Source organism: Phascolarctos cinereus, unplaced genomic scaffold (assembly GCF_003287225.1).
Source record: "Phascolarctos cinereus isolate Bilbo 61053 unplaced genomic scaffold, phaCin_HiC Scaffold_5;HRSCAF=322, whole genome shotgun sequence".
NCBI classification, from domain to species: Eukaryota; Metazoa; Chordata; class Mammalia; order Diprotodontia; family Phascolarctidae; genus Phascolarctos; species Phascolarctos cinereus.
Genome location: NW_027555958.1, coordinates 332,226,270 through 332,249,843, shown reverse-complemented (window position 1 = coordinate 332,249,843; position 23,574 = coordinate 332,226,270). Strand labels below are relative to the sequence as shown.

At 38.3% G+C, this 23,574-nt stretch overlaps 2 protein-coding genes across 2 annotated transcripts in view; one reads left to right on the top strand and one right to left on the bottom strand.

Moving 5' to 3' along the window:
* Nucleotides 1-6,196: 6,196 nt before the first annotated feature.
* The window catches only part of CCSAP (centriole, cilia and spindle associated protein), an 18,056-nt gene continuing 678 nt past the window's right edge, over nucleotides 6,197-23,574 (bottom strand). Inside the window, 4 exon segments of the mRNA XM_021000449.2 lie at nucleotides 6,197-8,937; nucleotides 13,944-14,206; nucleotides 22,470-22,541; nucleotides 22,544-22,940. Coding sequence (XP_020856108.1) covers nucleotides 8,761-8,937; nucleotides 13,944-14,206; nucleotides 22,470-22,541; nucleotides 22,544-22,805 — 774 coding nt within the window. The 5' untranslated portion in view covers nucleotides 22,806-22,940 and the 3' untranslated portion in view covers nucleotides 6,197-8,760.
* LOC144457780 (uncharacterized) overlaps nucleotides 22,947-23,574 on the top strand; it is a 12,673-nt gene continuing 12,045 nt past the window's right edge. The window contains exon 1 of the mRNA XM_078156227.1: nucleotides 22,947-23,232. Within this exon, the coding sequence (XP_078012353.1) occupies nucleotides 22,972-23,232 (261 nt within the window). The 5' untranslated portion in view covers nucleotides 22,947-22,971. The remainder of the gene's footprint in view (nucleotides 23,233-23,574) is intronic.

Sequence of the window (23,574 nt, the reverse complement as noted above, 5' to 3'; positions counted from 1 at the left end):
TTATTTGTGAATAGTATTTTAGTCCTTCACTTAATTAATTTTTAAGTAATCCTGCAAACATGGGGAGAAATAGTCATCAATTTTAGGCAGTGGTGCCTCATCCTCAAGTTTGAGTGTCCTTTAGGATAGTCAATACAAACATCATGGCTGCTGTGAAGATGCTAGAGCAGGATTCTAAAACAGTAATTGGAAGTTTTCTACTGTTAAAAGTTTCCTAAAAATCAAGTATCTATTTATAATGATAGATATAGATGAACTTCAACTCCTACTTTGCTTTCCATAAAATTTCAACTTACTCCCCTTTTCAGATGTATATAGTTTGTAGGTGTTATGTGATACTTTACTTTCTTAATATTCAAAAACCTGTTTTCAGTCAGTTCTAAAATTAGTTTAATTGCTTTGGATACATAAATCAGGAGAGGGGAGATGGAGGACAGAAGGGCATAAGTCATGTGCCCTTATTAAGTACATCGATGAACAGCAAAATCCCAGCAAGAAGAAGAGGTTACAGAAGCATGGGAGAGGTGGCAGAATGAAGGGCTCAAAACTGGAGTCATGTGGGGCAGGTAGGTGGCACAGTGGATAGAGCACCGGTCCTGGATTCAGGAGGACCTGAGTTCAAATCCGACCTCAGGCAGATAACATTTAAGAGAGGGGGGTCTTAACCTAATAAGAGGAAGGAAGTCTCACTGAAGAGCACTTTCATGGGGGGAGTATACACGTCCAATGGGAGAAGAGGATCTTCAAGATGATTTTAATAGTTGTAGTCAAAAGGGAAAAGATAGTTTTCTTTTCATTTGCAAGAGAAAGTTCAAATACTCAGAAGGGTAGGATGAACTTCCCACTGCTATGACAATTTTTGAAAGTCTGTGACTGAGAAGGAAAGTTTAAACTGAGGGAGCAGGAAAGCAGGGAGAGCTGCACAAGAGTAGTTTGGGAGTTAAAGAATCCACTGCAGACAGTTTACTGTAAAGATTCTGAAACTGGGGACTGTTCTTGGTAATCCTTGTGAATCAAAAAAAGTGCAAAAACTTTTAATTCGTAAGTGAAATTTGAAGATATTCTTCTATACCTTTTTCCCTATTTAAGCTGTTTCTAATTTTGGGTCATGTTTCCATATTAAAAAAAATTTTGGTCAATCGTAAGTGCCTTTTGATGCATGTTTATGCAGTAATTGTGTGCAGTATTTCCCTGACTTGAAGACTCAGAGCTATAGTTGCAAGACCTCCCCCCCTACCCAAGTCTTCTCTTAGCCAAGCTACATATCCTCTGTTCCCTCAACTAAACTGCATGGCATGGCCTTGAGGCCACTCACCATCTTCATCACCCTTTTCTGGGAAACCTGAGTTCAAATCTTTCCTTAGACGCATACTAGCCATTTAATAAGGGACAAGTCCCTTAACCTCTCTCTGCCTCAGAATCCTCATATGTAAAATAGTGGTGTTGAAAAGAAAGGCTACATATACACCAAAATATGTAGAGCAACATTTGTTGTTGTTGTAGCAAAGATGGGAAACAAAGTTAGCCATGGATTGGGAAATGGCAAAACACTAATGGAATGTGGTAGCACAGTGAAACAATGAACATGGTGAATAGAGAAACACAGAAATACCTACTTGGACTGATACAAAGTGAAGTAAGCAGAGCCAGGAAAACAATATACATAACAACAATGTAAATGGAAAACACCAAAAAAACCCCAAAACAATTAAAACTGAACATTGTAAAATTAAAAAGACCAAGCTTGGCCCCAAAGAAGAGATATAAGAAGATACTTCCTTCCCCCACCCCCATTCCTCTGTAGAAAAAGGGGCCCATGGATATAGAATTTTTCAACGTGTTTATTGTTTTTACTGAATTTTTTTCTTTTTAAAAGAATCTTTGTTATAAAGCATGATGCTGGGGGTTGGGATGATAGAGGGATACAGGTGGAACTATTATAGACTATATAAAAACAAAAGATTTCCCCCCAAAAAATACATATTTTTAAAATGAGTGTTACATTTGATGGCATCTAAGATCCCTTCCAGCCCTAAATCTGTAGATTATCCTTTGTAGAAATCCTATTAGCTCATCAATATCTTTCCTAAAATGGAGGACCAAGAACTAAACATTAACTTTCATATATGTGAGTAGGATAGAGTATCGTAGGAGTAGCACCATCATTCTAGCCTGTGTATTCTCTTAATGGAGTTTAGGATTGTGTTAGTCCTTTTGACTGTCATTTCATCTTACTGATTCATACTGAGCTTGTAGTCCACTGCCTAAAGTGTTTTTCAGATAATGTGCTAGTCATGTTTTCTTCATCTTGATTTATAAAGGGGGATTTTAACTCATGTGCAAGATTTTGCATTTTTCCTTATTGAATTTTATTATTTTAGCCTAAGGTTGAGATTGTTTTGGATCCTGATTTACCAACCAATTTAGCTCTCTCTCCCAGCTTTTTGTCACCTGTAAATGTGATAAGTACCAACCACAGGTTTAGCCAAATCATCAATAAAAATATTGAAGAGCACAAAATCAACTACACCTCCCTGAGACTCTACTAGAGACTTCCTTCCAAGGTGACATCAGACTATTAATGGCTACTATTTACACCCAGCAATCCAACCAATTCCAAACTCCTTTAGTACTACACCTCTCCACGATGTCCCCAAGAAGAGTGTACCAGATTGTATTAAATGCTTTGCCAAAACTAGGTAAACTGTATTTGGAACATTTCACTGATTACTTTTGAGTTTTTCAGTGAAAAAGGAAATTAATTTAGCCTGGCATTACCTGTTCTTGATGAAGTGATCTCCTCTCCCCAATCCATTGCTTTATATTTTGATTGGAATAATCCTCCTAATGCAATATTACAATGATCCAGTGATTTCTCTTCTCAAAAATCCTCATTGTCTACTGAATAAAGTATAAACTATTCTATATAGAGAACATTAAAAGCACTCCACAATCTGGCTCCAACCTTTCTTTTGTTATGCTCTTCCCTGTCAGTTACTGTGCTCTAACTAAACTTAGCTACCCAGTGTTCTCACATCTTTTACTGTCGTCTCCCTTCTCCGTATCTGTTTATGCTGCCTCCTATGCCTGAAAGAGGTTCCCTTTGTCCAACCCCACCCCAATCTCTGCCTGTTAACAATATTCCATTTTCTAATTTATGACAAAATTCAGGTGCCATGAGACTTCCACACAAATCTTCCACTGGCCCCATGCTAAAAGTAATCTCTCCCTTCCCCAATTTCCCATAGTACTTTTTCTGGACTTCCAACTTGTCATATTCTACCCATATGTCAGCTTTCTCTTATCTTCCTCAATATAAGACCCTTGAGAATAGGGTCTATGTGTGTCTTGATTTTATGCATCCCCAGCATCTAGCTTAATAAGTACTTAATAAATAAATAAGTATTCAATACATATTTGCTGCTTCATTGCCTGCATTTCAAAAAATGATGGGGGGGGCAATGATGGCAAGAAACAGTATGTAATAATTTATACGCCCTAGAACAACAGTTTGGAACTATTCATACTCTTTGTCCCAGCAACACTACTACAAGGCCTATGCCCCCAAAGAAATCAAAGAAAGAGAAGGACCCATATTTTTTTTTGTATAGCAAAGAATAGGAAACTAAGGGGTTTCCAGTTAAAGAGTACCCATCAACTGGGGAATGAACAATTATATATATGAATGTAATGGAATACTGTTGTGCCATAAGAAATGATCAAGAGGAAAGTTTCCAAAAAACCAGGAAAGACCTGTATGACCCAATGCAAGACTGAAGTGAGGAGAACCAGGAGGATAATTTATACTATAACAACACTGTAAAAACAAGTTTGGAAGTAGTAAGAACTCTGATAGATAACAGTGGCCAGCCATGATTTCAGAAGACCAGTGATGAAGCATGCTACTCACATCCTGAGAGAGGTAATGGGACTAAAGGGTGAAGAAAGAAACGTGTATTTTGGGGACATGGCCAGTGTGGGAATTTTTTTTTGCTTGATTATGTATATGTAACTATGGTTTTTTTCTGTTTCCTTCTGCCCCCTGCCAGTGGTGAAAAAAATCAATTTTTGTTAATTGGGAATTTTTTTTCTAATTTTAAAAAATCATTTTAAAATGTATTTGGGGGGGGTAAAGGAGGGAGAAGCATATCAAAGGGAAATAAAGAAATAGAAAACAACTTACATGTGTAACCCATGTACAATTAGCTCATATCTGAACGGGAAAGAAATATATTGACTAGTTCCTCTGTAGGGGGATTCATGTAAAAAGTTGGATAAAAATTGCCCTGAATAGGAAGTCATGGGTAGGTTGCATTGGTGTGAAGTCCAAAGTCTTTCCATATGGAAAGTAGATTTTTTAAATCTTTCTACATAATCTAATGAAGCCTTCAGAGACAAACAACCATATTATACAGACTCAATTGGGGAAGGAAAGGGTGAGAGCCAAGAAGATTGGTATAAAGCAGTTAGGGACTGTGTTGTATAAAAAAATAAGGCACCAATAAGCAAAATTTATCCTTAAAATTTAAAATTCTGATCCTTTTTAATATCCAACTATTTGTACACCAACTCAGAATTATTTTTCACAAAATTATAATTTACCTGTAGGTATTAATTTTATTCACATTTATACAAGTAAATACAACATTGGAGAAGCTAAAAAGAATACTATTACCTTAGAAAAGTAAAACCTGAAATTCACATTGGCAGAACTTTATGATTAGTCTAGCCTACACTTCTTAGAATTTAAAGTGAATGCAGTGCTAAAATATACATATACATATATATATATCTATCTATCTATCTATCTATCTATCTATCTATCTATCTATCTATCTATCTATATATATATATATATATATATATATATATATATATATATATATCTCAACTTGGGGCAATTTTCCCCAACTCTGGTTTTGTTCATTAAAAGACCACATCTAGTGCATGGTCTACTGAAATTGAAATGGGAAATTATGCTCATAAATATCCTTTGAGTGCCCTTAAAATAGCTAAGAGCTTTTTGTCACTATTACCAATAATAAAATTTTCATTCAAAAGGCCTCATTTAAATATGTATAAGCATTTGGTTTTTTCTTTCCTAGAAAGAGTATTGGGGCTTAGAATGTTTTTATTCCCTGAACAAGTTCCAAGCTACATAGATTATAGAAAAATAACCATTTGGAATCCAGAACTGCCCACATTCCTCTACAGGTGTTAAGGGGATCATGGTTGGTCTTAAATCTAGACAGTACTTCCCATATATGGTTTAATATTGAGCGCAGTCATGCATTTAAATGTCCTATCATCCTGTGTCATTTTTAAAACTGTAGCAAAGCAATTTTCAAAAGCACAAGTTTGAAGCAAGCATGCTAATTTCTTTTATACAGTTTCTCTGGTGCCAGAGACAAATTATAACAAGGTCTTTATACAGGTCACATTGGATTGGCAGTTTGACACCAAGCAAACTAGAGATTTAAGCTTACATATGTAAACACATCTCACTCTGTGTGGTCTTTAAATCTAAAGAAATGCAAAACTCCTTTTCACTGAAATATTCCACTTAACAAGATTTTCACTTTTGACATGTAGTTTGCGTGTCTATTTTTGCCCATTAACACTTTGGGTACTTATAAATATGACTGTATCACAACATTTCAGCAGGAATTTTTGTTCCCAGCTCTCCAAGACCTTGAATTGGTACAGCTTAGAAGTTGGGGGGAAATAACATAGTAAGACTTATTTTGTAAAGAAGGTTATACAATATCATTTCCTTTCAGACACTCGTAATTTGCAGTAGCCATGCCATTACTCTGAACCTTTCCTTGACATGACTTAGTGGCCCCAAGCAAGGCACACTACTACTCTCTTCTTCCAGTTTTAGCAAACTGATTTTGGATCTAACTCAAGCACATATAATATAGAGCAACCTGAGTCTGTAAGTCTATCTTCAAACAAGTTAAAGACCTCTTATGAGTCTTCTGTTCATTAGTATTTTCATTAAGATAAGGGCATCAAATTTCATATAATTCATTAACATACTGGACAAGAAAAATGACAAACCAATAGGAAAAGCAGTACATAAACATTTCTAGAAAGGGAAGTGCCAGAAGCAGAACCTTCTAAGTGAGAAGAGTTTGTTGCGATTGTTTTTAATACCTTAGTTGTTTTAAGTAAGCGTTAAGGGACACAGAGAGAAGGAAATAGTCACTTTTATTTATATAAACCGCTGCCATTACTTTCAAAATTCTATTACTACTTTGAAGGTGAAGGAAAAAAAGAGTTTGGCCAAAGGGAAGGAGCATACTCATGGCAAAAGATTTTAACTAAGATATTAAAGCTAAACTTTAGGAAGGAGAAACCTCGTAGCCACACTTTATCATTTAAATGCCTTTTCACTCTAGATTTTAAAAAGATCACATTCTCAGTCTCAAACTTCTTCCATATGAAATAATTTATACTACTTTATTTTCTAATTATCACAGAGAACTTGTAACAGCATAATGACAAATTATATTTGTTTATAAGAAAGGAAAAAATTGAATGATCAGAGATTTGAATTTCATAGGTTGTAATCTAATGGAAAGGAGAGTTGAATCAGTGTCTCTCTCCTACACCTCTATAGTCACTTTTAAAGAAATCAATGTAAGTTATCAGTATATATCAAAAAATAGGATTAAAACTTTACTTATGTTATACTTCTAGTTGTTTTTGAACAAAATTATTTTGATTATTTTCAGCCTTCAGCTTTGTGTTGGTTTGTCTGGATTTTCACAATAGTAAGTTAGTTACATGCAAGTCAGTTTTCTAAACTAGAAAAAGGCTGGCTTTTTAAAAATATTGAATTTAAAATGAATTTTCTAAGGCTATTTATAGACATTTAAAACCTACCTTACTTCACAGTGCCACTTTCTGATTGTCAGCTGCGATATGAAAAGTTTAAGCTTGATTACTAAATCCAACCAGGTGAGAATTTACTTGAGAACTCTGAATTTTATATGCATTTACACAACTGCCACTCATTGCCACATTCATTTGGACATCTGGTACTTCCAGTGTCTATAGCACAATAAACTAATGATGACTTTAGAGGATTATCACCAGAAGTGCTGACATGCATTGGTGATTTGGTTTTGGTGATGATATATAGAATAAAGAGATTTCGCTTACATATCATGTGGTTCAATGACAAGCACAGACAGCTCTTTGAACAAAAGAATGAACCTCAAAACCATATAAAGGTCAAAAATCACAGGTAGAAAGGCTATTACTATTTAGAAATCAGTTTTCAAAGCTTAATATATTTATAACTAAACAAGTAGAATATATTTAAAGACCAGCTGAGGATGGGGGGAAAATAGTAAGCAGAGTGGATATATACACTACAGTTGTTTGCACTGTTCCACAGACTGAGAATAAAAACTTTAGTCTCACATCTAAAAGCACCTGTTATAATAACATTAATTTTTGTTCATGTGGCTGCTAGAGCTACATATGCAAGATATTCCTTTTCCTTTTAAGGATCTTTAGAATCAGATCCCACAATCAGGTCCCCATCCCTAACAAATGGAGAAAGAAGCCATGTTCAGACTCAGCTGGAAACTATATTTTAAAGACATTTTGGAGCCTAAGAGAGGGAGAATTCCCCCTGAATTCATACACATAATGCAGGGAAACATACACCCCTTCCCTGAGACTATGTCCTGTCAAGAATATCAAATAAGGAATGCCAGTGAATTAATAAGTCTGAGGAAGACTGCATAACACCAAGGTTTACTTATTGTTGAACTAGTTTTGGAAAGGAAAGCAATGCAAGTAGAAATGAGGCTATACCCGTGATGTCCTGACATAATTTCTAAAAGATGCCCCTTCCTGATAAGTCCCAGAACCTCAATACTTACAAATTTATTCTAAGTTTGAGTATAAATTCTAAAACTTACTGCTCTGAAGCCCATTTATTCTTAAAATCCAACCGGTATACAAGTGGCAAAGCACATGATTAAAATCAGGCCAGCAGGTCTGAAGTCACTAGGAGTGTGCTCAGTGAGAAAAAGTTCTGCAGTAGAAAACTTAGTTAGTGACAGTCTTTGACGCAAAGAAACTTCAGTCCTACCCTAATATTTATTGCATGGATATCTCTCAAATGGAATGTGTTTGGGGTATTAAAAATAATAAGTGCCACAGTAGGGAGAAAAAGTGAAGTTCAACCCTAGAAAAATGTTGAATGTTCCTATCCACATGAAACAGTAAATGAACAGGTTAAAAAAAATGGGGTAAGTTCAGTTTTTACCAGAACTCATTTCAGGAGTTGGTAGGCATTAAAAGAACAGCTATCAGAAATTACTGTCCTTTAGCTATTAATTCTTGCACTTGGTAAAATTTCACATAATTGAAAACCGGCTTGAGTTTGTTGATGTTCAAGAGAGAAAGACAATGGGCTTCTTCTGCAATTATGAAATACTGATTACTAAGCATCTTATAAAACTGCCACTTAAAAGTCATTTGGTGTCATTTTCTCCAAAGATTAAGATGCTTCACAAACTCAAGAATACCAAAGACTTAGGGAATGATCATCATGAATAACTTCAAGTGTCTATGGTTTCAGCTATCTGCCCTACAACAGAGGCAGGTTACCAGAATACATTTAAAAAAAGACTCTTTTGGGAACCCCCCCTAAACAAAACCTTACATAATCATTTGGTTTTCTAAACCAACATCCTGTTGTTTTTAATGAGGTTATAGAAGCACATTTTTCTTTCATCAAGCTCTTGCTGAGTAGCATCTCATGTATTCTGTCATCCATGGATTATCTGCAGAGGAAGGCTTGATTCTTCTGGGTTTCTGTGCATCTACAGAATAGGCTCTTTGCCTCTGAATGACCAGTTTCCTTTTTTCTACCTGTCTTCTGTTCTTGGCTCGTAATGCTGATTCATGAATCTGTGAAGGTTTAAAAAAAATTAAGTATCAAAAATCAAATTGTCTTGGCATTAACAAAATACTATTTCAGTCAAGACTATTTTTTTTCTTAAAGCCAGCCTACTGATTCATGAAATAGAATAAAATCAAATAAGGATTTAAATGTATTTAACAAATGGAAGGAAAAGCATCATGAGATAGTGGACAGTCCTGACTTTGAAACATACTAGCTGTGTAGCAGTGGACAAGGAAGTCATTTAACCTCTTAGAGTCACTAGCATCTCTCTAAGACTAGGTTAAAGTTGAAGAAGAAATGCTACTCTGCATCAGTGAAGGGAGTTCCCATGCCAAGAATACCCCACACTAAGGAAATCATGGGTCTAAACCAAACAACAAAACAAAAAATAGTTAATGAATTGATGAAAGAAATTAGAAGGCATAAAAAGAGAGAGGCTGCCTCAAATTTACAAATTCCTGGGGTTCAAGTGTAACCTCTGACATATACTGGCTACATAATATTAGGCAAGTCACTCAACCTTCTCAGTGCTCTAGAAAATTCTCTAAGATTAAGTTGCAAAGGAGGTGCCTATCTGCTTTGGTAGATGGAGTTCCCTCATTAGCACTTGCCCATACTCACAAAATTATAGATCCAGTTCAAAAAATCCAAAGAATTTTTTTATATCCACAGGCCCAATTTTTAGAGATGCAACTAAAACCTTGACTTTGGTGAACTTATGATAGAACTGTTAGCAGTGATCATGCCCGTTTATTAGTCTTCTAATGAATTCAGAGAATTTCAGAACTGAAAGGAATCCTAGTTCATAATGATTCATGAAGGACAAGGGGATTTTAATGGCTAGAAAGAATATATGACTTTGAAGAAAGCAGAACCAAGACAATACTATATACAGTAACTACAATAATGTAAAGGGGAAACAATAATAAAAGACATAATTCAGATGATAATAATGACAGCTCACCTCTAAATCTGGGCCCAGAACTGTGCAGTGCTTTATAATCATTATATCATTTGATCCTCATAACCTTGAGAGATAGGTGCTATTATTATTCCTATTTTACAGATGAGGAAACTGAGGAAAACAGAGGTTAAGGGACTTGCCCAAAGTCACACAGCTAGTAAGTGTCTGAGACCAGGTTTGAATTCAGGTCTTCCTGTCTCTAGGTCTAGTGCTCTATCCACTATACCACCTATGAAGTTACTAGTCTTTGATTTCTGAAGGCTAATAATGAAATATTATCTCCCTCCTCTCAGTAGAGATGGTGGACTCCAGGTATGAAATCCAGCATATACACAGCATCAGATATAATTGATGTGTTAGTTTGTTTTGTTTACTGGTTTTTCTTTGCAATGAGAGAGGGTTCTACAGGAAGGTTATCAGGAAGTAATGGACTTTGTGAAACATTAGACTAAACTTTAAAAAAAAGAAATTTCATAAATTTTTTAGTGCAGAAGAGCCCTGAAACCACCCCAGGAAGATTACCCCACTATGGTCCTTTAGGATCATATATTTATAGCTAAAAGGGACCAGAGAGATAATTTAATTCAATTCTCTCATTTCCAGAAGAAACTAAGGCCCTCCCAGGGAGGTAAAGCAACTTGGACAAGGTCACATGACAGTCAAGTGGCAGAGCCAGGATCTGAACCCTGGAGTTCTGACTCCAAAGCTAGTGCTTATCTCCACCATAGCATGCTGCCCCTTAGGGATGGGTGTTCCCTAACTTCATTCTCTAGCACACTCTAGTATCCATAATAAATGCTGAAACTAGATGAATTAAGGAATCTGTTCTAGTTAAGTATGGCCTGGAATTAAAGTTTCTCAAAATGTAGTGTCAACCCATTTTATCTTTTTTACCTCCCCCAATGCCTTAGTATGTATTTAAGTAAAGACCAGAATGAAATTGAGCTTGTCTGAGAATGGTGAGATTGACATAGCTTATATTCAGTCATTTTCTGATCTTTGTGACCCCATTTGGGGTTTTCTTGGCAATGATACTGGAGTAGTTTGCCATTTCCTTCTCCAATTCATTTTTGGATGAGGAAACTGAGGCAAACAGGGTTAAGTGACTTGTCAAAGGTCACAAAGCTAGTCTCTGAGGCCAGATTTGAATTCAGGAAGATGTCTTCCTGACTCTAGGCCTGACCCTCTATCTACTGTGCCACCTAGATGTATTGAAATAGCTAGAAAAGGGTATACATTTGTTGGGGGAGAGAGGCAGGGGAAATGCGGAGAAGATGGAAAGAGGAGGTGAAAGCCTAATCACAGAGGCATAAAGTGCCAGGTAAAGGAGTTGGGATTTTACTCTGTGGGGTATAGGGAGCCAGGGAAGTTTTCTGAGTTGGGAAGTGATGAAATATATATTAAGAGGATGGCTTACTATATCAGATTGTGCACCATCGTGGGGAGGGGGGGGGGGGAGAAAAATTTTAAACTCAAAAGCATATGGAAGTGATTGCTGATAATCAAAATAAATTAATAAAAAAAGAAAAAGAAAAAAGAAGATGGCATAGTGGCCTATAAAGCAGGATAGGTTAGATGAAGAAAGTCAGGAGATGGTGAGACTAGTGCCAGTGTTCCTATGGTGGTGAATAATGCCTGAGTATGTTAGTTCACTCAGAATAAAATAAATCATACCATTTCTTGAACCACTAGGCATTAGAAAACAAGTGCTTTTTCCTTGAATAAATCTTTCCTATTTATTGCCAAACTAAAATTTGGAATATAGTTTTTTCTATTTACATAATGTATGTGGACTCTTCATCTTTCTTGATCCCTAAAAGAGTTATTCTTCCATTATTTCCCCCCCACTCAAAGGTTAAATTCAATACCAAGCTCATTTATTGAATTCCAGCTGACCTACATAAAGGAAGCTGAATATTAAACACTCCTCCTGTGTGTTTACATTGAAGTTTAGTGGGAATAGTATTGAAAATATTCTACTATGACAGTTTATCTACCTCTACATCAGATTACATGGAAACATAAGTGCATCACAGTATATATTATAAATGCGTAAGCATATCTGTACTCTGAATTTTCCTCTGACTGGCTTAGTCCCAAGAGATCTGGATATATATGGGCTTTTATTGGAAATGCTACACTAAATAACCTAAAAATTGTTTGCTATTCTGTGGTAAGTCCTAAATGAGATCAGATACTTGCCACTATCACTACAAGTCATAAAGCAAAAATTTCTGAAATTCAAAGTGGGCTCAAATAATCTACAAACAAAATCTGACACTTTGGTTGGATTATATTCAGAACCCTGCCTACTCCTCTTTCCAAGTCAATTTACATTTATTTTAGACTCAGTACAGACTAACCATCCAAGTGAATTCTTAAGATTATAGTTCAGTAAATTAGCTAGAAATATCAAAATGCTACAGGTAAAATGTTGTTGCATTATTAATTCCATGTGGCTGCTATCCAAATTCTTTACCAAAATGTCCAAACATTTTTTTAAAAGACCATTACAGCTGTGGTTTGAAAGCATTTTGTTAAGCCAAGACTCTTGTTGTTGTTAATGAAATTTGACCTAAACTAAGAATTTGCCCCTCGATGTTAAAAAGAAAAAAAAAGGAGTTTTTTCTAAGCTATTAATATATTATTAATAATAATATTGTTTCCCATAAAACTACTTAGAAACCAGGATGCTCAGAAATCAGTCTTCAGGGCTCACTCACTAAAGTGTAAGGGGATAAGTAATTAAGTTTAGGAATGTCTAAAAGGAAGTGTAATTATGGTATAGAGAAACAAGTTCTTAGAAGTTAAACACATTAGCTATAATATATGGGGAGAGAATAAAAGAGCATGATAATACTGGACATTTGAGCAAAAACTATAAAGGGTTCCATATGAGTTTCAGTAACTACTGGGATATGAGATTTGTATATTAACACTTCTCACTGTGACACAAAGATTCAACACCCAAGATAGCTAGCTTAGCAAAGCTGAAGGAGAGAATATCCTAGGAGGTTCTGTTCCCAGTGTCTACAACAATTACTGGTTTTGTAGGAAACAAAGTGTGTGTACCCACGTACACACACACACACACACACACACACACACACACAGAGACAAACAATTCACCTTCTTGTCTCAACCCCTTTGGTCAAAAAAATGGGCAAAAAGAGATAAAGGAAACCCAGCATTTTGTGACACCAAAGACAGCTTCACAGCATGCTACTTACATACTTGTAACTGAATATTTTAGAAAGTCTATATCTCATACTCTAATAAGGAGCTCCTGGAACCTACAAAGATCTCTCTATTCTTATATTCAGATGCTTGCCTGCCTCCACATTTAGAAAGGAGAATAAAATCAAAGCAGAGAATCTTACTCTCTGAAGTCAACATTGCTCTTGTTTATTCATTCTAATTTGTTTGTCCCTTCTTGCTTTATGCTACTGCATATTCTAATAATAATTCTTCCTACCTGGAATCCATTACCTGCTTTTTTTTTCCTGAACCCCTTAGAGAGTCTCTTCTTTCCTGAATTTATGATATTGCTATATCCTTTTCCTGTGCTAACTGCATGGGGAAAAGGGAAGAAACAATGTGGTAGAACAGAAAGAAAACGAACTCAAAATCAGGAGACCTAAGCTTGAATTCCAACTCATTAATTGGGTTGACTATGGGCAAGTCATCTTATCTCTTGGGTGTCTCCATTTCCTCACCTCTAAAAAGTGGGAAAAATAATTCTTGTTCTACCTAACCCCACAGAGTTGTTGGGAAGAAACTACAAGCCTTAAATTAGTGCATAAATCTGAATTATTAACTGACCTCTTGACTGCGAGTCTTTGTTGTACAGACTTTATATATACATCCTTTGGGGCCCTGGACTTTGCTGGCCTGCCTCATCCAGCTGCATCCCAAGACCCAGAAAGATTAATGTGGGAATGTCCCAGGATGCTGGATGGAAAGCAGTGCTTTATGCTATAAATGTTGTCAGCCTCTCCTCTCTTCCAGATGAGGTGAAAAGTGAGCTCATCACCCAAGGGAACTTACCTGTTTTGCCGAAGCAGAAGCACGTACATTATGAGTTTTTTGGCTCCCAGTATCTGTCTGTTTTTCTCCCCAGCCATAAAGAGCAAATGGATGTTTGATTTCTTTTGTTTTACTTGGTCTTTGAGGACTTTTAGCCGGTTTCTTATCTGCTTTAGCAAGCAAGGCACGTTGGCGAGGATGCTCAGTGGTATCTTTCACTTCTCTCTGTTCTTTTGCTTCCCTCTGTTGTTTACTTTTTTCTTGTGTATCTTTTCCAGGTGTTTCTTTAAAAAAAAGTATCATAATTAGAGGTCTAAAGAAAAAGGAAAATAACAACAACAATGATAATAATAATGATAATAATAATAATAGTAGCTATCATTTGCCTGCTATTTGCCAGGCATATGCTAGGCACTTTACAAATTTTATCTCATTTGATCCTTACAAACCATCCCAAAATGTAGGTGCTATTATGATCTCAGTTTTACAATTGAAGAAACTGAGACAAACAAGTTAAATGACATGCCCAAGGTCATACATCTAGTAAAATATCTGAGTCTGGATTTGAACCTCAGTCTTCCTGACTCCAGACCCAGCACTCTATCCACTATGCCCACTGATTACATGTAAATTTATATATCTGATGAAAAAATATAGACACCAGTGATTTAACAAGTAACTATATGAGTTAACAAAAGAAATTTAGTGATGAAGAGTAAAGTGAGAACTAAAAGAGCCATTTATACAATGACATCATAAAGAAAAGTAACTTTGAAAGACTTTGGAACTCTGATGATGCAAGACAAGCCACCACCCTAAAGGACTGAAGATGAAGAACAGCATTCATCTCCTGGCATACGGATGACAGACTCAGAATACAGAATAATGAGACTTGCATTTTTGGACTGAACGTATTTGTTACGAAGGTTTTAGTTTTCTTTTTGTTGTTGCTCATTAGAGGAGAGGAGAATGTAGGAGAGAGAAAATAAATGTATGTTAATTGGGGAGAAAAGAAATACAACTATTTAGAATCTAAAAAATCTTTAACACTTGAATTTATCTCATTTTTAAAAGAAAAAAACTTGAGGAATGCACTGATAGAACAGTAGGTTCAAATGATATAAATTGTATGTGTTTTGAGTATTAATCTCTGCATTAAATGCAGAGGACTGGCAAGAATGAAAGGTGGATGAGAACTAGACTCTGAAATCCTGAAAATGAAATCAACAACAACTAGAACAGGCATTTCTTTGTTATGCATCATCTACTTATGCTAGAGGGTTTAGGAGAGATATAAAGAAAAACAAGACTATCCCTCTGTCCTCATGAGCTCACAGTCTAGTAGGGAGTTGGTTACAGCACATACACAAATCACTAGAATACAAAATGACACATAAAGTACACAAAGAAAGATAGAAAACCAAGTTTGCGTGACTGAAGGAGGGGAAGAAATTGGAGCTCAGGAAAGACTTCTATAAGATGCAGTATTTGTTCTAGGTCCTAAAGGAAGGATAGGATTTCAACAAACAGAGATGATAGGGGAAGACGTGACAGACTTAGGGAATACATGAGTCAAGGCAGAAGATGAACAGCACAAGCCTAGTTTGGCTGGAGCATACTTGTTGGGGAGAAATAATTCAAAATGAGGCCAGAAAGATAGAATAATATATACCACAATCATGGAGAACCTTGAATGCCAGGCTATGGATTTAAGGCAATGAAGAGTTACCAAAGAGTTTTAAACAGAGGGAACATGATCAAATCTATGTATAAGATGAACTTGGCAGTTGTGTGAAGAATGAGTTAGAAGTGAGAGAAAATGGAGTCAATGACCTGTTGGAAGACTACTGAAAAATGAAGATGCTAATGAGGATCTGAATGAATCAAGGTAGTAGCAGTAAAAAACAATGAGAAAAATATGGTAGAATTAGAAATATGATTAGGGGAGAGAGTTGGTAAAGAGGAGGAGAAAACAAAAACCTACACAACATGTGTTTCTAACATGGAAGACTGGGCGAATGGTGGCACCCAAGATAGAAACAGGGAAGTCTCAACCCAGTACGAAACAATAGTAGCTCACATTTAGACAGATACCACTTGCAGTTTACAAAAACATTTCACTAACAACAACTCCTGCGCAGTAGTAGATGGTACATTAGAGTATCCTCATTTTATGAGTGAGGAAACTGGAGTTTAGAGAAAGGTTCTGGAACAAATCTCCCATGGCCACAACATCAGAGCTAGAACTGATGCCCAGGGCTTCTGACTGCAAGTCCAGTGCTTTTTCTATTGAAACAGCCCACTTCTACTCCCCTTGCAAATACAAATAAAACAAAACAGAAACAGAAAGGATTACTCTTCTTGGTCAATATTGATTTTGCTCAGGGAAAAGCATGTCTTATTTTAGTGCCTTATTTCAGAAAAAAACTTTTATACTTATTTAGCATCTTAAAATATTGAAAACAATTAATTGCAGTTTCAGTCCTCCTCCTGGAAGATTCCTGAATGAAATTTACATAGGTTTGCTGGTTCCTTAGTTTTACAACTGTTCAAATCATAATAATGGATGTACTTCCATGGTTACTACCTCAGCTAACCTGTTGTGAATTCCCCAAAGAAAGTTCGAAAAGTTGAAAGATTATCCTGTATCTTAACAACAGCATTTTCCAATAGAGGGATTATGAGGGATTGGACCCATTGTCTATCCAAACGAGTATTCAGTCTCTAATAATGGTGTAAAAGGACCCCCTTTGTAGACATCCATTCCCACTGAAATCACCATAGTTGAGGACTTAAGCTCTTCTCACCTAGACTCTTGGAACAGTATCCTAACTGCCCTTCCTTCCTAGAGTCCATCCTCCATATGTACCTGAGTAATCTTCCTAATGCACCATTATAATCTTCTTGCTCCTCTACTTAAATATCTTCAGTGACTCCCCCTTATGCCTACCATATTAATACCGTCTTTGATTTAAACGACTGATACTGGTGATTCAGAGTCCTCCACAATATGACCTACCGGATTCAGCCTTATCTCAAATTTGACTATTCTCCATCTCTTACCTTCTTTACTGTTGCTCACATCATTTTCTATGTTTGAAACAAGACTCCCCATTGACATCTCTTTTTTTTTAATCCCTCCTTTTCTTCAAGGTCTGACACAGATGCTACTTTTTCTGTGAAACTTTCCAAAACATCTGTATTCAAAATGAAAGCAATGTATCCCTCTTCCAATTTTTAAGGCATTTTTCCCAACTCACATTTGCATTCTAACTGTATTCACAACAACTTGTGTACATGTTCTTCATATTCCACCCCATCCCACCCCCCACTAGAATGTTAGTATCTCGAGGACAAAGATTTATTTTGAAATATTGTGTCCCCAACAACTACCTTGACCATAGTAGGCACTTAAGTGTTTATTAAATTGAACTGACACTAATTTTAGAAATTTTCCACTTTCAAAATAATGAGACATGCTTATCTATTAATTGATCCCATAGGAACAGAGAATTTTATGGTGTTGAAATTCAATCCCAAGGCTGAAAAACTAAGTGGTGAAAATGTTCTGTGTTCAATTCTGAGCAACCCACACATTTTCTCTTGGAATGAAAACAGAAAACAGAGGATTTGTAGATCTGATTTATACATGAGAAGTCTTTTCTCAATATTTAACAGTTTTTGTAGATCAACACTTTTGCTAAAAAACAGTTTCAAGACAAACAGTAAAATTCAATAACAATAAAAATCACAATTTTAAAGGATAAGATAATTTAAAAGATAAGATAATTCTCTCATACAAGTCTATTTTAAAAGGCAAATTTTAGATTCTGTTCTAAACATTAATAAGTTGGCATTGTGGCAGACATGGGCAAAGACAAAAGTTGGTAATCCAAATATGAGTATTTCACACAAAATGAACCTCCTTCCTCTTACTCCAAAAACTGGGAAGAAAAAAAATAACTCCCTAGATCCCATTACCCCTGTTAGCTATCATCCTACATCTATCTCTCCTGTTTCTAAGCTCAACTCCTTTGAAAAAGTCATCACTGGGGGGCAGCTAGGTGGTGCAGTGGATAGAGCATTGGCCCTGGATTCAGGAGGACCTGAGTTCAAATCCGACCTCAGACACTTAACACTCACTGGCTGTGTGACTCTGGGCAAGTCACTTAACCCCATTGCCTAGCAAAATAGAAAAAAAAAAGAAAAAGTCATCACTTCCTCTCATCTCACTCTTCTAAACCTTCTGCAATCTTATTTTTGACCTCATCATTAGCAATCTCCAAGGTTATCAATGATTTCTTAATTACCCAATCTAATGCCTTCTTCTTAATTATCATCCTTCTCGACTTCTCTGCAGCAGCATCTGATACTATTGACCACCCTCTCCTTCTGAACATAGTGTCCTCTCAGTTTTCCCAGCACCACTGTCTCCTAATTCTCCTCCACTCATTCTCAAATCTCCTCCTCAGGATCATCATCAATGCCACACCCACTAATTATGGGTATGACTCATGGCTCTATTCTGGGCCTCTTCCTTTTTTTTTTTTCTTCCTCTGTACTCTCTCATTTGCTGCCCTGATCAGCTTCCACGGCTTCAGTGGTCAACTCTACACAAGTGACTCCTAGGTCTAGAAAACCAATTTAATCTTTCTCCTGAGTTCCAGTCTCCCATCATCACCAACTGCCTACTGAACATCTGGAACAAGCTGTCCCATAGACACTTCAAACACGTGTCCAAAACAAAGCTCACCATTCCCTCCTCCCAAATCCACACCTTTTCCAAACTTCCCGGTAACTATATCAAGAACACTACCATCCTTTTAGCCATCCAGGCCCTGAACCTCAGTTGAGTCATTCTCCAAACCTCACTCTTAATCATCCCATACATCCAATCAATTTACTTTCAAGGAACTTACAGTTTAATGAGGGAAAAGAACACATATGCAGAAAAACAAATACAAGATAATTTTAGAGGGGAGGAAGAGGGCACTAACAATAGTAGGAATAAGAATCAGGGGACACTTCCTGGAAGAAGTGGTACATAAGCTGACTTTGAAGGAAGATAAGGATTCTAGCATGAGGAGCAAGCCTACTATACTTGGAGGCTGGAAATGGGAGTTTGAAAAACACCAATTAGACAGCTTGGCTTAAACAGGAATAATATGAAAGCAGGAGGGAAAGATAAATTAAAGCCAGGTTGGAGAGGGCTTTTTATGCTAGGCTGAAGAATTTGTAATTTTGTCTTAGATGAGGAAGGGAATAAGCATTTATGTAGTGCCAGGCACTGTGCTAAGCACCTTACAAATACTATCTCATTTGATCTTCACAACAGCTCTATGATGTAGGTATTGCTGTGATCTCCATTTTACAGTTAAGGAAACTGAAGCAAACAGGGCTTAAGTCACTTGTCCAGTCATACAGCTAGTAAGGTTTGAGTCTGGATTTGAACTCAGGTATTCCTGATTCAGGGCCCAGCACTCTATCCCCTATTTCACCTAGCTGCCTAGAGGCAACAGGAAGTCACTGAAGATCCTCAAGGAGGGAAGGCAAGACATATGCCCTCTCCAATTATAGTTAATAAAGAGGTGTGAGTATATCTAACCTTGGTAAGCTTGAGCTTACCAAAGTTAGACTGTGAATATATGCTGTGAACTGCCACTCAGAGAATGTAGATGTTTTAATATATTTGGTCTTCAGAATTTAGTACGAAAGCCCACATCCTTACCTAAAGCCTCCATCTGCCTCACTACATGTCACTCACAACATGCTGGCTTTTTACCTTCTGCTTTTTTTCTTCCTTCTAAGGCCATTTTGTAGTCAATATGCTGTATTTTTTTTAATGATGCCACTTTGATGGTTTCTTACACTACGTTAACACTGCTAATAGACTGTTAAGACTAAGAGGTATAGCTTAGAGGCCAATGACATCTAGACTTTTTTGAATAAGCATCTCTATCTGTAAATTGTTTTCCTTGGGGTATACTGGAGGATTAGAGGGGGGAGAGTGGAATTTTCCCAATGTCATCTGTGCAGCTACTGCTGCTGCTACTCTGGGTGCCCAGATGGGGGTTGTTATAACCTAAGCCTGAAGGGCCACCACAACCCATAAGGGAGAAGGTTGGGAGCTTTGCCCAGGAAGGAGGAAAGTAGGGGTGAGTTGGGCAGTAATGAGTGAAGGGTAGATGTGGTTGTACTGCAAACAAAGCCCATGACTATCTATTGCAGAGAGGATTAGATGTAAGCCATCTTCCTACTCTCCAATTAGTTGATCTCACTCTCCTTGGTTTCAAGCTGGCTCCTGCTTGGGAGAACACTGACCTAGGCTAATGCTGTTATTACAGATGAGAAAGTTAAGGTCCTAAGAGTTTAGCTGATTTGCCCAAGGTCACAGAGTTAGCATAACTTGGAATAGAAACTAGGTCTCATGATATTTAGATTAATATTCTTTGTACTCCACCAAGAGCTGCCTTATATTAAATATGATTTTGCAAAATTACCTGTAACATAAATTCAGATTTCCAAAGTGTGTTCCACAAGATCAAACTAATCTATATTCTTTTGGATTGTTAGCAATGAAAACAAATCCAGTCAGCCCAAAATACATGGCATTTAATCAGCCTTGGACTTGTGACAAGCTTCAAGCTCTCTGTCCAGAGATATGGGAGGGGACATCAGTTTAAAATCTGGAGGCAGCTAGGTGGTGCAGTAGATAAAGCACCTGCCCTTAATTCAGGAGGACCTGAGTTCAAATCCAACCTCAGACCAAACACTTAACATTTATTAGCTGTGTGACCCTAGGCAAGTCACTTAACCCCAATTGCTGAAGTAGTAGTAGTACTAGTAGTAGTAGTAGTACTAGTAGTAGTAGTTCTAAAATCTGGTCGAGCTCTCGGTTGAACACAAAAAACATGGGTTTAAATGTTGTAAGACCTAGTTTCTACTGCAAGCTATGCTAACTCTGTGACCTTAGACAAGTCACTTATTTTCTTTAGACCTTAACATTCTTGCCTGTAATTACAGAAAATTATTAGAGAACAATACAAAAAACACAATGCAAAATGGTGTAGTTCAAACTGTTAAATAAAAAAATAGAACAGGAGAAAGGAGATCCAGATTTCTTCCTCTCTTCAATTAACCCTAAAACAAGCAAACAGGCAGAAAATGTGTTCAGCATTTCCTCCCAATAACACTGGTAAAGTGAGTAAGAGGGAGGAGAGGGAGAGAGAAGGGAAAAGAAAGAAAAACATGAAGATCGCTTAACTGTAAGTAAAGTTTTTGAGCTAATTTCCCTATTTCTGTGGATTGTTACGCCTACTTCCAGGTAGGTAAGCTAGTAATCATTCCTGACTCTTAACTCTCCCTTCCTGCCTTAAATGTAATAAATTACTAAGTCTTGCAGATTCTTTCTCCACCACATTTGTCCTGACCCTCTTCCTCTCTTCATCCTTCATCATCTGCCATCCAGATTATTTCAATATCCTACTAATAAGGCCTTCAGCCCATCCCCATCTCTCTCCAAGGTGCCAAATTAATATCGCTAAAACACAGGTCACTCCCCTGCTCAGTAAGCTTCAGTGGCTCCCTCTTATCTTTAGGGTAATGAACAATTTTTGATCAGCATGTAAAGCCCTTCACACAAATTAAACAAATCCGTGGCATATTAATGTAATGGAATATTATAGGGCCCTTAAAAACATGATTATGTAGAATTCAAAGCATGGGAAAACAGCATTATGAGTTAATGAAAAACAAAGTAAGCAAAACCAGAAAAATATTCACAATGATTATAATTTCTATGTAATTTTATAAATGATCAAGCTTGACCTGAAGAAATGAGACAACGCACCCTCCCTCCCTTCTTTGCAGAGATGAAGATTTATGGATATGGAGCATTGTTTATAGTTAGATTTGGCAGCGTCTGGTTTAGTTTTGTTCCTCCTCCCCCCCCTTTCCCTCCACCCCCACCCTCACCCTGCCTCGTGCTCCTTTTGTATTCCTTGGTACACAGAATGGGTCTCTGAGTAGGGGAAGAGGAAGGGACGAATTTGGAAAGGAGGCGATGTAAAAAACATGAGATAAAGAAAAAGGTATCTTTCATAATCAGGCTTTAACACAGATCAAGAAACAAAATGACTGTTTAAACAAATTTCTTATTGTTCTTTGGGAACATAGCAGCGGAGGAGGTTAGTGGAGGTAGCCAAGCAACAACCAAATTAATAAGACGCCAAAGCAAAGCAGCCTTACTAGGGAAACAAGAGAGGAGGACAGCTGATCGCCCTATTTTGCTCATCAAGTTAACAGGTAGCGTGAGGTGGAGACAGGGGGCGGGGGAAGGTGGAGTGTGAGTTTTGGGTCCTGGAGATGAATGAGCGTAGTGGGAAGGAGAAGGCAGTAAGGGGGGTGGGGGAGGGGGAAGTCCCTCTCTCACCCTCCCACCCTCCCACGCGGATCTCAGAAACAACTTGATAAACGAGAGCGTACCCCACCAAATTTCCATGACTAGGGTTGGCGCACACGTCCGGCTCTAGCCTACCAACCACTTACCTGGGAGGCTGGCAGAGTCCTCATCCTCAGAGACCCCGGCTTCCTTCTCCTCCTCTCCTCTCCTAGGGGCTTGGGTGGGGTCGGAGGTGGAGACCAGGTGGAAGCTCCCTGAGGGCCCGGGGGCGTGGAGGCCCCGCCACCCCCCGAAGACGAGGAATCGTCCGAGTTGCTGGACGGCCCCCAACCGTCCCACAACCAGGGGTTGTGCGTCTGCTCCAGCAGCCGCCGGCTCAGGCGATAGTGCAGCAGCTCCCGGTAGCACGGGCCGCAAGTGTCCCACTTGGGATCTTTGTAGCGCTTCATGTACTCGCTCTTCACCTTGCTCCCGGAATGCATGGTCCTGGCCAGAGCCGAGCCAGCCGGGCGGGGCAGGCAGGCCCCGGGCCACTGCCTTCCTTCCTCCTCCTCCTCCTCAGGTTTATTCCAAGGTGAGCTGTTCTTGGCAGCCGCTTCGTCGCTCTCTTAGCCTACCTGCGACGCACCCCCACCCCCAGGATCAAAGATGAAGCTCCAGTCGCAATTGGGCACAAATCAGCCCCTCCCCCAACCAACTCACCACCATCTCCCGCCGCTACATTTAAAAGTGCGGGGCCCCGCCCCGGAGAGGCGGGGATCAAGGCTGGACTGGGCCGGGGCTGAAGCCTGGGGGAGGAGAACATGGCGGAGTAGGCCTGGGGGAGGAGCCCCGAAATGGAAGAAGAGCGAGGAAAAGACGTTCGCCATCCCGGGCTGTTGCAGGCTGCCCAGGCCTCCTCTGACCGGGGTAAAGGAGGAGCTAGGGAGGATGGAGGCAGGGAGGGAGGGAGAAAGGAAAGGCACTGCACTGGCATAGGACATATCTACGGAAGGGGAAGAAGAGGTCAGGGTGTCTGGGTACCGAGGAGTGGAAAGAGGGGGAGGAAAGGGGAAGGAGGACAAGCGGGTGGATGTCATTTGGGCACGAGAGAGGAGGCTGCTTTGAGTAAGGAGCATTCTATGGGGAAGAGGATGCGTAGAGGGAAGATGTGAGAGGCTGATGCCCCAGAGTGAGCTTGGGGGAAGGGGTGACATAAAACCCGGCAGGGGTGGTCTGGGGGAGCTGGGAGGTGGTGACACCTCTGGGAGA